Source organism: Arvicola amphibius, chromosome 18, assembly GCF_903992535.2.
Source record: "Arvicola amphibius chromosome 18, mArvAmp1.2, whole genome shotgun sequence".
Classification (NCBI taxonomy): domain Eukaryota; kingdom Metazoa; phylum Chordata; class Mammalia; order Rodentia; family Cricetidae; genus Arvicola; species Arvicola amphibius.
The window spans coordinates 15,561,437-15,577,235 of NC_052064.1; the positions used below are offsets into that span (position 1 = coordinate 15,561,437).

The window sequence follows — 15,799 nt, forward strand, 5'->3', positions numbered from 1 at the left end:
CCTAAGCATTTCTCATGCTGCCTCTTTACAGGCTCATTCCTCTTGACTCTCTCTTGCCCTGATGGTTCCCTGTGTGTCTCAATTTCCTCTTTGCAGAAAAGGAAGTAGATTGGATTAGGGTCATGCTACGGGCCTCCTTTAAGTAGTTCCTCAAGGCCCTATTTGCAATATTGTCACATTCCAATTTTTGTGGATGAGGATTTCTAGGTCTGACTTTTGAAATCACACAGTTGAAGCCACCTGTACCTATACTTTAATCAGCCATCAACTCGATGGCAATTAATTGACTTTTCAAAGCATGTATATGCTTGGTGTGCATGATGGTGAATGCTGTTAATTCCAGCACATAAGATTTAGTGTCAGTTGGGTCTCTCTGAGTTTCAGACCAGGTTGGTTTGTATAGTAAGTTCTAAGCCAGATTGTTCTACATGGTGAGTACCATTCCTATTGTTAAAAAAATTCTTTCCAGTATTTTATGTTTTGAGATTATTTTAAAGGAAATAAACTTTAGGCCCTTTAAAAAGAGAAAGGCTGCGAGGGGTTGGTCCACCCACTGAGACAAGGCAACTGATCTAATAGGAGCTCACCAAGGCCAGCTGGATTGGGACTGATGGAGCATGCGATCAGACCGGACTCTCTGAATGTGGCTGACAATGAGGGCTGACTGAGAAGCCAATGATAATGGCACTGGGTTTTGATTCTACTGCATGGACTGGCTTTTTTAGTTTGTTTGGATGCTCACCTTCCTAGACATGGATGGAAGGGGGAGGGCCTTGGACTTCCCACAGGGCAGGGCACCCTGACTTCTCTTAAGACTGGAGAGGGAGGGGGAGGAGAAGGGGGGAGAGGGGGAAGGAAATGGGAGGAGGGGAGGAGGTGGAAATTTTTAATAAATAAATAAATTTTTTAAAAGAAACAAGAGAAAGAGTGACGGCATTGACAGTCCCTATGGACTGTCTACCTGTACCAGGAGAAGAGAAGTCTGATACATCCTGCCTGTGTTGGCTTTCAAACACTCATTAGAAGCTCTTTGTTTACTGAGAGATATGTGTGAACATTTTATATATTTAACGATATAATATCCTCTAGTATTTTGGCGCCAACCAAAACAAAACCTAACTTCTGATATACAACAATGTTGCTGCAAGAAGGGAGGTGTGCGCCAAAGACAGCAGACAGTCCTCTAAAGGCTTCTCTGCTTCTCGCTCTTCTCCCTCCTGTTCTATACAGACAGTCTAGAGCTCTGCTTTGCATGATGAATTCTGCTAGGGTAAAGGCAAGTACGGCTGAGGTCACAAATTCAACCTTAGATAGGCGATACGAAAAGGCAAACATACAGTGCATCCGTTTTATGAGCTACGTCTCTTTGAAGAAGAGAATTCCGACATCCTGGTCGTGGATGGGAAGCATTAGGAAGATGTGATTGAGGATGATCGGGTCACAGCTGCAACAGCACCGTTTGAGAAGGGAGAAAGGCAGGCCCGGCTTCCAGATACGTGGGGTACAACTTGAATAGAATGAGGGATAGAGTGAGTGACAGGAACAATCTCACGGATTACTGCTCTGGCATGCAGCGCAGGGGATTCGGCCAGCTTGCCAAAGAACTGGAGCAGAGAGAAGGGAGTCAGCAGATTACGTTCAGGAATTAAGCTTATTAATGTATGTTCCTGCGGAGTGTATCCACCCATCCCGATAGACAGATTCCTTTGCTTTCCCAGCTGCTAGGCTCTACAGCAAAATAATTCCATAAAAACGGCCGATGACACGGTGACTATTGATTTCTTCCTTTAGAAGGAACTGTCATTGACCTGAGGCACTGCTACTCTATACCCATTCATTTGGGGCTGATTTATATTTGAACCAGAACAAGTTTGCTTGATTTAATCTCACGAACTGAATATATTTGAATAGAGATTGCTCATGTTCACATTCTCCTCCCCATATTTTTTTTTTAGCAGCTTCTTTATTTAGATTAAATTTTCCCTATTTCATCCATCATTTAAGAACAGGGAAGGAGGTAATTGGGATTGTAGGTAAATTATATTCTCTTGTAGAAAGCGTAATGATCGGAAGTTAGTTAAAAACACCTCCGCTCTGTTCTGATTTTCATGCGTGGAGCAGTTGTTTTGACAGATGGAGGGCTTTATTTTTGTAACGGTCCAGGAAAAGTGTGCAGGGCTGTCTAATCAGTGCTCCGTATCTGTAGCTGTGATGTTTGTTTTCGATCCATTCTGCTTTCAGCTCCTCTATCTTTTTCAAGGAGAGATATTTTCTTTACATTTTTTCTTTGGGATAATATTTTTATGCATAACTCTTCTATTCATGTGATCCAGCAAGGTTAGAAACCCCCGAAAACTCAAATTCAAACAGCTTGTCACAAGAGGATGATTTATCCTGGTTCCTCAGGTGTGGGCTTGGATATTATTGGATTATAACTGCTCTTACTTCTCAACTAATGATTTTGGGGTGCTGTTGATCTGTAGGGCTCCATGATTGACTGACTTCCAGGACATCAACTTCGTACCAAATTCATCTGTGTATATCAACTTAAGTTCCAAAAGGATCAAGGCTTGAAAAGTGAATTCATTTTGAGCTGACCACACTGTCTTTATTGCGCTGTAAATCCTCCAGTATGGAGCAAGGCAGTGCAGGAGTTTAATGCCAAAAAGTACATTACATTCTGAGTTTTGAGAAACGTCATGGTTCAAGGAAAGGTCAGAAACACTCCTCTTCTGTCTCCCCCAGAGCAGCAACGTGTGAAGTGTGTTTCCTTTTGCTGCCACGCTTCCTTCTAGTTTAGAGGAATGTCCAGGCGGCCTCGAAATAAAATGGATATCCTGTTTGGAACACTCACCAACCTTGGCAGCCACATACTAGAAAAGGAAGGCAAATGAATGACAGTATTGATGGGCTTTCATGTAGACGTTCTCGTAAGAACAGATCCTTTCTGGCATGTCTTTCAAGTGTTTGGTTCCTCTGGGTTCGGTTCTTTCTGTCTGTGTCCCTCCTCCATGGTTGCTGAGGATTCTTCCTTTGGCAATTTTCGAACCAATCTCAAAAGTATTTCCTTCCATTCTTTTGTGTTCCTACAACCATCTTTTTATCCTCTAAGTCCTCGAAATTGCTCCAAACTCATTTTGCATCAGCCTTTACTTTGAAAGTAATACTGAGATAACCCCAGGGCATGGCAAACAGTGTGACTTGCTGCCAACTGAGAGAGTTCAGTGGGGAAATTAAGGAAATAATTCTAGGCCTTGGGCCAACAGGGTGGGGCTCCATTTTCTGCAGTTCAGATAGACTCACTTGTTATCAGCGCACTGAGTCAGCCCCTTTGCCAGATTTCCCAGCTACAATACCATGATTGATTTCGTTCCAGCAGCTTTGCAGAAGAATGGATGTCATAGCATAGTGGTTCCCTATTTAACAGTTAATAGAGAACAAATTGAGAATTTGATATTCAATGTGGTCCAATTTTGTGGCTTTCGAGGGCTTGGGGAGTTTTTCTTGTGCTAATTATAACCCGCTAGTGCCTTTGGAAAGACAGACTTCGTTGCCGGTAAATTGCTAACTGGTTATCTAATCTAAAAGAAATAATGAACTCACAAAAGCTATGGTATTAAAATTCATAACAGTAGCAAGGGTAACATGACCCTTCCTTTGTGTTTACGAGTATTTGTACTCATAATGATGTTTTCTTTTATACCACAGAGAATCATCGTCTATTTTAAATTGTTAGCAGGTATTAGATGTGAATCACGGAGAGGGAGAAGTTAGTTTTATATGCAAATGGTATGTGAGTCTCTACAAGCGTTCCCACTGGCCAACTGAAAGCCTGGACTTTTCTGACATGAGCAAGGCATCCGTCTGGGTCTGCCACTATGGCTTCCTGGAATAGCCATTTGTTTACCTGGGCATGCACAGCCGATATCTTGATTTTGACATATGGTGCCGGAACTCATTATTTATCATCTTGAATATGACAATATTGAGCCCACAGTGAGGGATGACTGTCTCTGTAAAAGCAGAGTACGTGGCCACCTACATATTTCAAAGCAAAAAAAAATATTCTAAAAATGGCTTCTTTGAAAATGACTGATTTTTTTTTTTGAGCACTACAAATGTATCCTGTGGGCAAACCCTTGAATACTTCATTTGTAAATGAATTTATCAGATGTTTCTTTTCATCAAACACCTTCATGGTTTGTCCTGTAGGGGGAAGGAGGAGGACCTGTTACAGAATGAGGATACTGCTTCAGAGCAGCGGGGAGGGGGGATGGGAGGGCAAATTTTGTCTTCTTCTGAGCAGGATCTAGCCTGCTCCAAGTGAGCAAAGAAGGGGATGCCCATACCCTGTATGCTAGGAAATTCTCCTTCGGAGCAGAGCGATTTGCAAAGTCAGTTTATTTCAGAGCATAATTTCATGCCCTGTCTGGAACAAGAAAAAAAAAAAAAGAGATACATTTTGGATCAATTGAACAAAACAAGGAAACTGTGTTTGTGCTATAGTTCTTACCTCCCCAAATTACACATTACTGTTAAGGGAGCATGAAAACTCACATCTGAAGCTTATGTTTTGTTTTGGGTAAGTCTAATTCACCTTTTGAGAAGTATCATTCAAAGGACAGCATCCGGCTGTGCCTTGGTGCAAACCGATAGAATGAACAGCAGGCACTTTCATGAATTTAAATGTCAATTATTTTGCTGAAGTTGCCTGCTCCTGATTTTATGGGCCAACGGAGTTAAGCCGGCAGTCCTCAGCAGCAGGTTCTGCATGCAAATGCCATGTGGAAATGTACTCAGACTGTTCTAGCACCCCAGTTATAAACTCTAGCTGACTGCATACGTCCAGATGCATTCTGAGTTCACACCTGAGAAGTCACGGGTCACCTGAAAGCTTTGAGGGCAAAACACACTTAGGAACATAAGAATCAACCTGCTTCTGCATTTTGTGAACCAACCTCATTTACACAGTAGTCTGCTTGGAGAGTTGATCTGCATTCCTGGTTTTAGCCTGTAGGACTGACTTTCAAATATTCAACTGCAAAATGTCTCAGAAAACTATGAGCAACCTAGAAAAACTGTTTTTATTATGTATTTTTATTATGTAGCGTATGAATGAATACTCACCAGAAAGAAACCAGATTAGATCACTAACGGTGGTGTAATTCCTATTATCTTATATTTTTTTTCTCCTTTTCTAAATTTCAACTCAAAAGTTGCTTGTGCATGGAAAATCTCACCACCACCTCATTTGAGTAATTTGTTATCACGAGAGTTTGCTGCCGTCCTATCGGTGGGAAAAGTCATCTATGAGATTGGCAACCCAAAACTTTTTATTCTGTTAGGTGGGATAGTTTTAGTGGAAGAGTTACGGAGGGTATATGTCTTGGGGTTATCACTGCTATGGTGAAACATGTTTTAAGCAACTTGGAGAAGAAAAATTCTGTGTGACTTACACTTCACATCAGAGTTAGTCATTGAAGAAGGCAAGACAGGAACTCACACAGGACAGGATCCTGGAAGCAGGAGCTGATACAGAGGCCGTAGAAGAGTATCGCTTACTGGCTTGCACCCCATGGCTTGCTCAACCTGTTTTCTTGCAGAACTCAGGAACATCAGTCCAGGGATGGTACCACCCACTATTGATACCTCTCACATCAATCAATAATTTAAAAACTGCCCTATGGGCTAGCTTACATGCCAATCTTAGAGAGCTATGTTCTCAACCGAGGTCCCCTCTTCTCGGATAGCTACAGTTTGTGACAAGCTGATATAAAACTAGCCAACACAGTATGTCATATAATGTTTCCTCAAAGTTTAAGAATGTTTTCTCTTAACAGACATAATGCTGTGAACAAAATAATGAAATCAAAAATGAGCCCTAAGAAAGTTGGGGGAAAGATGCCTATGAAATCTGCCACAGCTTGCCCAGCATCCTGCATTCCGGTCAGGGGAATGGCTTGAACTAACTGGTTTGCCCTTTGTTTTACAGAAAGAATGTGCTAATTTCATCAAGGTCCTGAAGGCTTATAATCACACTCACTTGTATGCCTGCGGAACTGGGGCCTTTCATCCAATTTGCACCTATATAGAAGTTGGACATCATCCTGAGGTAATGCTGGCTTACGAAAACGCTTTTCATCCCTGCCTCCTCTCTTCTCAAATGCTTCCTTGCTAATTTCTTCGGGTCATTCCGCTTTTTGTTCACTATCCATGGGACCTACTTCAAATTCCAATGCTGTGATTAATTTTAGTTTGTGAACATAAAGCAAAGAGACCCTCACTCAACAATAGCTGTTGCCATAGGAGCAAGAAAGAAAGCATTTGCTCTCAGGCCAGATTTCATAATCCTCCTCTTTGTCTGTGAGGTACCTGTAAGCAAGAATGTAGACTCCTTCCTTCTTCGTTCATTGCTACTATTCCCTTCCATATCCTCTTTGGTCAATGGTTTGTCTCCCACTGTTTGGTTTTGTTGGTTTTTGCCTCCAGATTAGAAAGGATACTGTCTATCCATGAGTTCAAGGATGGAATCTTACATTTGGGCTCTTGCTTTGTTACATTTTGGTTATTATAATGGCATGGAAACGAAAAAAATACATTTTGTCTGACGAAAGATGCTGTACAAAGAAACTTTAGTGAGAGGATTATAGCTCAATAAATTTACATCAAAATTTAAAAAAAAATGGGCCCTTACTAATATTGAAAGGAGTGTGTTGAGTTGGGCTTCTTGGCTGTCTCAATTAGATACACTGTTGTCTTTCTTGGCACCAAATTCTCAACAACAACAGTATTCGCGTGGTGAGAAAGTGATCTGTGGTAGAATTTTCTTCCAAATGAAATTCCAAAATGAAATTTAGAAATGCTTGAGCATTTGTTGACAAATAATTTCTTCACAGAATATTTCTGGAATCCTAAAAATAATGACCGAATTCACTTGCAGCCCCTTACGTCTTAAGCTCAAGGCTCCTGCAGCATTTCCTTAAGGTGTCCTATGGGACAGGAACGTGTTGATTTTATTCCACAGACAAGAGAGGGAAACATTTCATGCTTCATCTCCTCCGTACAAGATGGCACATCACGGGCTGGGTTTCCAGTGCTAAGTGTCACAGTTTCCGCAGTGACGTCCCTGATGAGACTGGAAAGTCACGATACTTTCCCGAGAACACATCCACATAGGTACACTGTATGCCTATGCCCACCTACCCTCGTATTCCTCCTCCTTCTCTTCCTCACAAGTATGTATGAAATATTTGCTGACGTCGACAAGATCTTTCATCGTGACGTGGTTTTTAGGAAAAGGGGTTCCCTTTCAGTTCCTGGACTCACATCGAGGAAATTAATAAGACTCAGTTCACACACGATACTGTAGATAACACACAGTGCTTCTAGTTGCTCCTTATTAAATAACTGTCCCCACACTGCCATCCCAGATGGTGATGATGATGTCAATAAGGGACCCTAAAAGCTGGATCCACTGTGTTGCACATTCTGTTCCCGGCATCAGAATGCACCTAAAGAGCTGCACACAAGAGTACGGTAGCGCTTTCAGGACTCTTGTACCACAGAGGAGCAGGGAAGCGTTGATTCTGGTAATCACGAAAGGCTTCAGAGCGCATGCTGCAGTTACTAGCTGCAAAGCTCTGGAAAAGCTGCTCATCATCTCAGAGTCTCTGCTCATAATATGGAAAACAAAATAAAACTGTCTTTGCCTAGGTATCTATGTATTACGTTGGCTCGTTACCTCAAACTGCCTTCACATTTAGGGCCACACAAACTCAAAGTGTCTGTTGTTTTGAAGCATGCCTTTATTCTGGCCTCAGATTCCTGAGTTTTCACCTCCCTTTCCTCAGCTTTAGCTGCCCCGTGTAGAACCAGTTGCTTCTTTTACTGCATCTATGTTTCTAATGTAGACAATTGGAAGGAAGATATGTAAGATCTGATAGCTAGTCATTGCTGGAAAAGAAAGTCTAATACTAGAAAGTGTAAATCCATCTCATATTGAAAGCCTTTGCTGTTAGTCTGTAGTAATTGCCAGCTTACCTCTCATTAACTTCTTACATCAGAGATTATAAATAATGTCACTAGGCTATCCTTACTACATGTCTCTGCATTTATCCTAAATCCTGCATCTCCGAATTCTGAGACTTTCACTACTTTGGTATCTATTTATGCTAAAATTGTATACATCATCTATGAATTTTTGTCATTTTTCATGGTGATGGTCCCTTCTATAATTGCTGCTTTGTGTTGTTAATAATGTATTATGTTTCAAGTCAACTATGCCTTGCCGCTCTTTGGGTGGGCTGTTAGGGGGGTGAAGGGCTACAGGCCATTTGCTCAGGCTCCCCTCCACTGAAATAATAAATATGCCAGGCTTCCTATGTGAGCTTCTTTGAGATGACATATGGAGGTGCAAGTTTTTCTCCTGAGAAACTCAGAGCTCTGAGACAGGTCTACCTTAAGAAGCTCGGTGATTTTGATTTGCATGAGAACTATAAATTATGAAATGCCATTCCAGAGTAGGAGGTCAGAAAGAAGATGATTATGCAATTACCTGGGGAATTTGGAGCAGTCTAGACAGGCAATCTAGGAAATTCTGGAAAAGATATTATCACGAGGGCTTGTCTAGACTACATCAAATTTAATTTTCAATGCTTAAGCTGCCTTCGGAGACAATCTGCTTTAAATTGATCTATACTATTACTTAAAATGCTATCCTTGGCTTTAACCAATTTTGCTGTTTATGAAGCCGAGAAAGAGAGACAATGTGCACTTTATTCTGTCAGAAAAGAATGACAGTAATGGAAAAGCCTGGAAGAGGCGGGGGAGTAAAGAGTCACCAGGAGAGATGCTGGGAATGTTGGATTGAGATCCACACACTCGTGGAGTCTGAAAATCCCATCCTCAGAAATCCTTTTAAATAACACTTATGTTCTCCAGTATAATAATATCATTACATCTTCTGTCCCTTCCCCTTCCTGTCCCCGAACCCAAATGCCCCACCCCACCCCACTGCTCTCTTTCAAGTTCATATCCTCCTTTTCTTCACTTACAAAGATTTTCCTCTTAAATTTTAGGCTGGGACTTGCATGCTTATTTTCCTGATAACTGTTCCACATTTAAAAAAAAGAAACATAATTTTATTATTTTTATACAGTGTTTTTAGACTACAAAAAGCATCTTCACTTTTAGCATTTGGAAAGACTGTCAGCAACACTGCTATATTCAACTTCTGCTCTGCAATGCACCTCCCTTAAAGTAACTACTGCCTTATTCTTAGTTTCAGAGCTCTTAGAAGCTTCACCATTAGAAAACTGCATATGGATTGAACATCTTTATGGCAGAATGCCACAGAAGTTACAACACTGCTTTTGGAAAAATGCAAGACCCCATTCATCATTTAAGAGATTTGACCTTTATAGGAGAAAATTATCACTTGCTATTCCTAATGATACACCAATTTACAAAATACCATCAAGTTTAGCCTGGTAGTTGTAAAAATAGATTTTTTTTTGCATTTTGATAGCTATATACACACTCTTAAAGAGTGTCTTCCAAAAACCTAGCTTTTCTGTCTGGTGAATGCCTTTTGACCACACGCAGTATGTCATTGATTGCTGTATTAAGCAGATTTTCTGTTTCCTGTGGTACATTTGGGAATTGGTAGACATATTAATTAACTCCAGTTCTGTAAGATATGTGTCAATCAATTCTTGGGCATCTGCCAATAGCCCTTGACACAGTAGATAACTGCCAGCAAGGTCACATGCCTCATACACATGTGGACGTTTGTCATAAAACGCCTGCAGAGTTCACAGAGGGAATGATTCGGACTAGCGCACAGATGAGCGTAGAGTTATTTCAGCATCTCTGCTATTCACAGGAAAATCGTGAGTCATCCTTTAGAGGCCAGCTATTCCCAAAAGGCTTAACGTATATGGTATTTTCCTTCAAATTTACATCTGTTGGTAAAAAACAGTATGAATTTAGGAAGAGTATAGCTTTGCGAATAAGTCTCTGGATATAGTCTCAAATTCCAAATAGGTCTCTTCTATGTATTGGCAGAAATCCTAAAGAAAGATGGACCCAGATGTGCGCCGGATAGTATTAACTCTATACTCTCATAATGTCATGCTCTCAATTTATGATAGAGCCAAATGGACATTAAGAAAAGCAATGAGTCTTAATGGCCATCTCTCAGGTCACTTTTGCAGTGACTGCCAACGTATCTGCTGGAAATCAAATTGTTTGTCTGATGTTTCCCTTTTGTTATGAAGGAGAATTTGTTTTATACGAAAGTCTGCAGCATGGAAAGTTTTAAAATAGAAGGTGGCTCTATCACTGAATATATCTCTACGCATTTCTAGTTCGATTATCTTTCGCATTTATTGTGTTGGGTGGAGTGAGCACCAGTTTATTACTAACAAGCCGGAAGACTAACGGTCAGCCATGTTTGTGTCGCCTTCACCATTCCGTAAGCCATGCCTCGAGTCTCTGTTTGCTGTGTGAGAAGCAGATGCAGGTGAGAAAGGGCTGAGTTCTCTCCCCAGCTGTGCATTATCTCCACCAGACGTGACTGCTCCTTTTCCCTCCTGGCTTGTGCTACACTGGCTAAGGGCTAAGTCCTTTCTCGGATCTGCTTTTCTTCTTTAAACTTTTAAAGAATGGAATAATTTTAAGAAAATGATCCGCCTGTGTGTGTGTGTGTGTGTGTGTGTGTGTGTGTGTGTGCTTCTATTTAGTAAACAGTACTTTAACTTTCATCTCAAACAAAAATCAAAAATCGTCTGCTGATGATGATAAAGAAGCTTTCCAGTTCACGCTCCGAGAGAACTTAGAGCCACCATCTAATCCTCCAAGAACTAACTATTTAAATACAACCAACAAGACTATTTCTCAATAATAAGAACAGGGACTGCCGGGCGGTGGTGGCGCACGCCTTTAATCCCAGCACTCGGGAGGCAGAGGCAGGCGGATCTCTGTGAGTTCGAGGCCAGCCTGGTCTACAAGAGCTAGGTCCAGGACAGGACAGGCTCTAAAAAAGCTGCAGAGAAACCCTGTCTTGAAAAACCAAAAAAAAAAAAAAAAAAAAAAGAACAGGGACTGAGTTAGAACAGAGGAGAACATAAATTATGGTGACACGAGACCAGAAAAAAAAACATTCAAAACTCTTAAAACATAAATAAGAGAAACTCTATTAGTACTGGCTGTATACTTACTTCAAATTATATGGTCTGACCCGAATGTTTTAAAAGCTCGAAGTTTTGATATTAACATTCTTCTCTTCTCTATCATTTATTCCATTGAATTGTAAAATGTAATTTTCTTACAGTATTTCACAAGTTTTATTCTTAAAAATAGTGGCAGATAAAAATGGAAATGTTAGCATTCGGTTCACAACTCGCAGAATATTAATTGATGTTTTAGCTTGAACGGTTCATCTGTTGCTGGGAAAAGGTTATGGATAAAATTGATCTTTTCTTAAGTCAAAATAGATACAATGAAGCCATGACTCATCCCTTATTAAGAGAAATACTACCTCATAGTCATGAAAAAGTTTAAATCTTGCTGTCTTCATTTGTGTGCGGTCTTTGATTTAAGTACCAAGATTATTCTTTTAATTTTCTTGGGTGAGTGAGAAGCAGAGGGTGACTTGTTGCCTTAGCCGATGTTTTATTGGTGTAAAGAGACACACATGAGTTGCCATGGCAACTGGTAAAATGAAGCACTTACTTAGGGCTTGCTTATAGTGTTAGAGATTTAGTCTGTTATCATCATGGCAGGGAGCATGTCAGCACAGACAGACATGATCCTGGAGAGTATCTGAGAGCACTGCCTCTAGATACCCAGGCAGCAGGAAGAGAGAGCAGCTGTTCCTGGCTTGGACTTCTGAAACCTCAAAGCCTATACCAAGTGACATACTTCTTCCAACAAGGCCACACCTTCTAATCCTGCTCAAACAATACCACTCAAGGTGACCCTACAAGGCCACACCTTCTAATCCTGATCAAACAATGCCACTCAAGTGATATGGGAGGGTCTTCTGTTTGAATTGACTTCATTTGTTAATAAAGAAACTGCCTTGGCCCATTTGATAGGCCAGCCCTTAGGAGGGTAGAGTAGATAGAACAGGATGCTGGGAGTGAGGCAGATGCCTCAGGCAATAGCCATGCCTCTCTTCTCTGAGAAAGATGCCTTGGAGCCAGCCACCAGGTCAGACATGCTGAATCTTTTCCGGTAAGGCACCAACCACCTTATGGTGCTACACACATTACTAAATATGGGTTAAAGCAAGATATGTGAGAATTAGCTAACAAGAGGCTGAAACTAATGGGCCATGCAGTGTTTAAATGATACAATTTGTGTGTTGTTATTTCGGGGCATAAGCTAGCCAGGCGGCTGGGAGCTGGGCCGTGGGAATGCAGCCCGTCACCTCATCACTACACTCAAGGTGACCATAAATTAAAATATTAGTCAATGGGGTCCATTCTTATTCAAATCACCACACCTGTTATGCATATGCTGTTTTCTACAGAGAACAGGAGAAGTAAAGGCATGCTGTACTCCTTTCTAGGATTAAATAGAAAAAAGACAAAAAATGATGAAAGAGGTAAAAAAAACTCCCTAGTCCTGGAGAGGGTGGAGGTGTAGGCCCAGTACTAGTTGGTGTCTGGGGTTCACGTTCACACTGCAAAGGGCTTTCACTTTTCCTCAACATCAGCAGTAACTTGCCCCATAGAATTGCTAGTGATAATGTATTCAGTTTATTTGTTTTCTCATTTTGCTGCTGTTTCGTTTTAAGCATGAAGATTATATTTATACATGTACAAACTTACTTAACTGTTAGAAAAAATTGGAAGTTAATCCCTTACCATTCTAGAAACTTTCATGGTTTTTTTGGAAGATGATGTTATGTCTTCACCTATGTTCAGTTCACGTGGATCACACTCTTCATTGGTCTACCTACTTAAAATAAACCATGTGAGTTGACTTCAGTAATTAAATTAACTGGTTATTGATAGGGAATGTACTAGCACCCTTGTTATGGGCCTATTTTATGGTGTTCCCTCTATACTTGTGTTCGTTTTCTAAAATATCTCTAATAGAAATACAAGTCATATATGCAATTTTAACTTTTTAAATTTTAATTAAGGTATAATTGCATCATTTGCTCCCTTCCAGTTTCTTCCTCCCATCTCTTCCAAATTTATGGCCTCTTTTTCTTTGATTAGTGCATGTTTGTGTGTTTTGTGTGTGTGTGTGTGTGTGTGTGTGTGTATGTGTGTGTGTGTGTGTGTGTGTGTGTATTTTATGGTTGACTACTCGTTCTAGATAAACAATTAGGGAACTTATCCTTGGGGAAGACTTGATTCTCCCTCTCTCAACAGTCCTTAGTTAACTAAAGGTTTTGTCTAGAGGAAAGACCCCTTTAGACTTGAAATCTTCCCCTTCTACTTTAGCCTGTCTGCTGGGGTTTGCCATTGTTTAATTCTTCTTTAGGCTTTTTTATAGTTTCTGTATCATGGGTTTAGTTTCCCTCTTATTTCTAGGAGACACTGTCTCACAGCAGGCTTCCTGGCCATTTGACGCTTCCAATCCTTCAACCCTTCTTCAAGTGTATATCTTGAGCCTTAGGTGAAGATGTTGTGTTGTAGAAATATCCTCTGGTGATGGACACCCACTCTACACTGTTTTCAGCATTGTGGAAAGTTGTGGTTTTCTTTGAGGCTCTCCATTTGCTATAAAGAGAAGCTGTTTCGTTGAGAGGTGACAAAGAACTGAAATGATTAATCATGATTATGATACACTGGGTCAATTTTAATCTTCCTATATTGCTATTTCATCAGTACTCCACGAATATCTAGTTTGGATCAGGGAGCCGATAAGCATGGGTAAAGGAGCAGGTGAAGTGAGCCCAAGCGACAGCTTCCCTCTGGATTCTGAGAACTGAGGCACAGGAAGAGCTGAGGAAGGTCTTGTGGGCGGGGTTAGCAATGGCGAGAAGGACAGAGCAGGAAAGACAGCCTACAGGGGCAAGGGGGAATTACACAGGATGCATGGTACATTTCAATTATGGAGGCTGGAAAGTACATTAAAGGTTGAGGTGAGGAAAACTAATTGAGAGCCTAGTGAGGTTTTACCAAGAGAGTGGTATTATTGCCAGCATTCAAACAGAAATATATTTCTAGGGCGTAAATTAGGGGAGAACGTGAGCGAGTCGTACATCCATTTTCAGACTGTACAAAGGTCTGGTACCAACTGAAGGAAACCCAAATAGACCAGGTGAAGGACACGAAGGAAATTTTGAGATTCTCAAGATTCTCCAAGGGAAACAAGAAATCAAAACATCCGTCAGTTTTCACAAAGCAGTGAAGTGTAACGGAGATGACAGAGCTGAGGGTTTCCAGCGGGAGGATGGGCTTCACATTCTCTTGTGACAACCAGGCAAACCTACTCTGTAACATCGGAGCCCCTCTATACTCATTCTCTACTTCAGAGTATATGGATAAAGGCCATGCGTGTTAGTCTAAAACATTAAGCTGTTACATACAAAGGTATTGGAATTCCTAACCTTGGCGAATTACAAAATAATGCGTAACGCATACTTGGAAATCCAGAGAGAGGCATGTGATGTAATGCATATTTTAACACATGCAATGCAAATTCGTTCTATTTAAAAAGTTCCCTAAAAAATACTTATCAGAAAAATATATTTAATATATATCACTACCAATGGTGAATTTTCTATGGAAATTGTCGTCGTGCTATCTGTAACTCTGCTTTACATTTTGTATTTGAATTTTTTTGTTTTGTTTTGTTGCTTTTCTTCTGAGACAGTGTGTCTCTTTTGGAATGTTTAATGATTTTGTCCATAACTACTTCCAGTTATTCTGCTCAGGTTCCCTCTAGTTAGACTGACTTTCTGAAATGATTGTTTTTCTTATTGGTATCGGTGTCTACCTCATGACATATTTAATGGCTTTTACCACTGCTAAATATTTGATTATCATAACGCTGAGATGTAAATATTTCTTCATTTTTCCTTTGAGGAAATAGAGGCTCGAAATGGAGTCAAGAAGTTAACTAGCATCACACAGTGAGAAGTTTGTTTTCTTCCCCATTGTGGCACATGGCCTTTCCAATGGCATCAACACTGCACACCACTGAGAGAAGCTATGCCATGTGTTTATTAATATTCAAGTGTGTATCACTTCAAAACATTGTATTTTACATTAGTACATCACTAATTACATCCCCAGAACATTCTTGGAAACACCACGAAGTTCTTATATCTGAAACACTGGCAGTATTTGTCGGTTTAGGCAGTGAACAGCTTCCCTGAGTCCTTTAGATGATAAAGGTGAAACAGTCAGGGGAAATTGTTTTTACAAAAGAAGTGTGATGGTATTCACAGAACCAGCTTCATCTGGCGATACTTAACCTCTCTATAGAAACCCGAGGGATTAGGCAGATAAGCAAAACCCACTTTTCCTTCCTTCTCCACACACACTCAAATGTGACTATGTGTGCCACACAGAGAACTGTCATCAGTCCCTACCAGAGAAAGAAACATCAGAATCTGTAACAGTGATGGGAGTGTATCCCAAACACAAACTTTCATGAGCTTTCCAACACTTCAAATAAGTTCAGCATAAAGAGTTGCTTTCTAATAGTTTGAAACTTTAATTCTAAAGATTTCAAAGAAAAATCTTTGTACTTGGAAAAATACCATAAGTTTTAAAAATGTCTTAAAACAGATAATACTAAATTTTATGTGACATCCAAATTACTAAATAAC

General features: G+C 40.5%; 1 protein-coding gene across 1 annotated transcript in view; it reads left to right on the top strand.

The window, feature by feature from the left end:
- The window catches only part of Sema3a (semaphorin 3A), a 200,370-nt gene that overhangs the window by 70,647 nt on the left and 113,924 nt on the right, over positions 1-15,799 (top strand). The window contains exon 4 of the mRNA XM_038315387.1: positions 5,993-6,112. Within this exon, the coding sequence (XP_038171315.1) occupies positions 5,993-6,112 (120 nt within the window). The remainder of the gene's footprint in view (positions 1-5,992; positions 6,113-15,799) is intronic.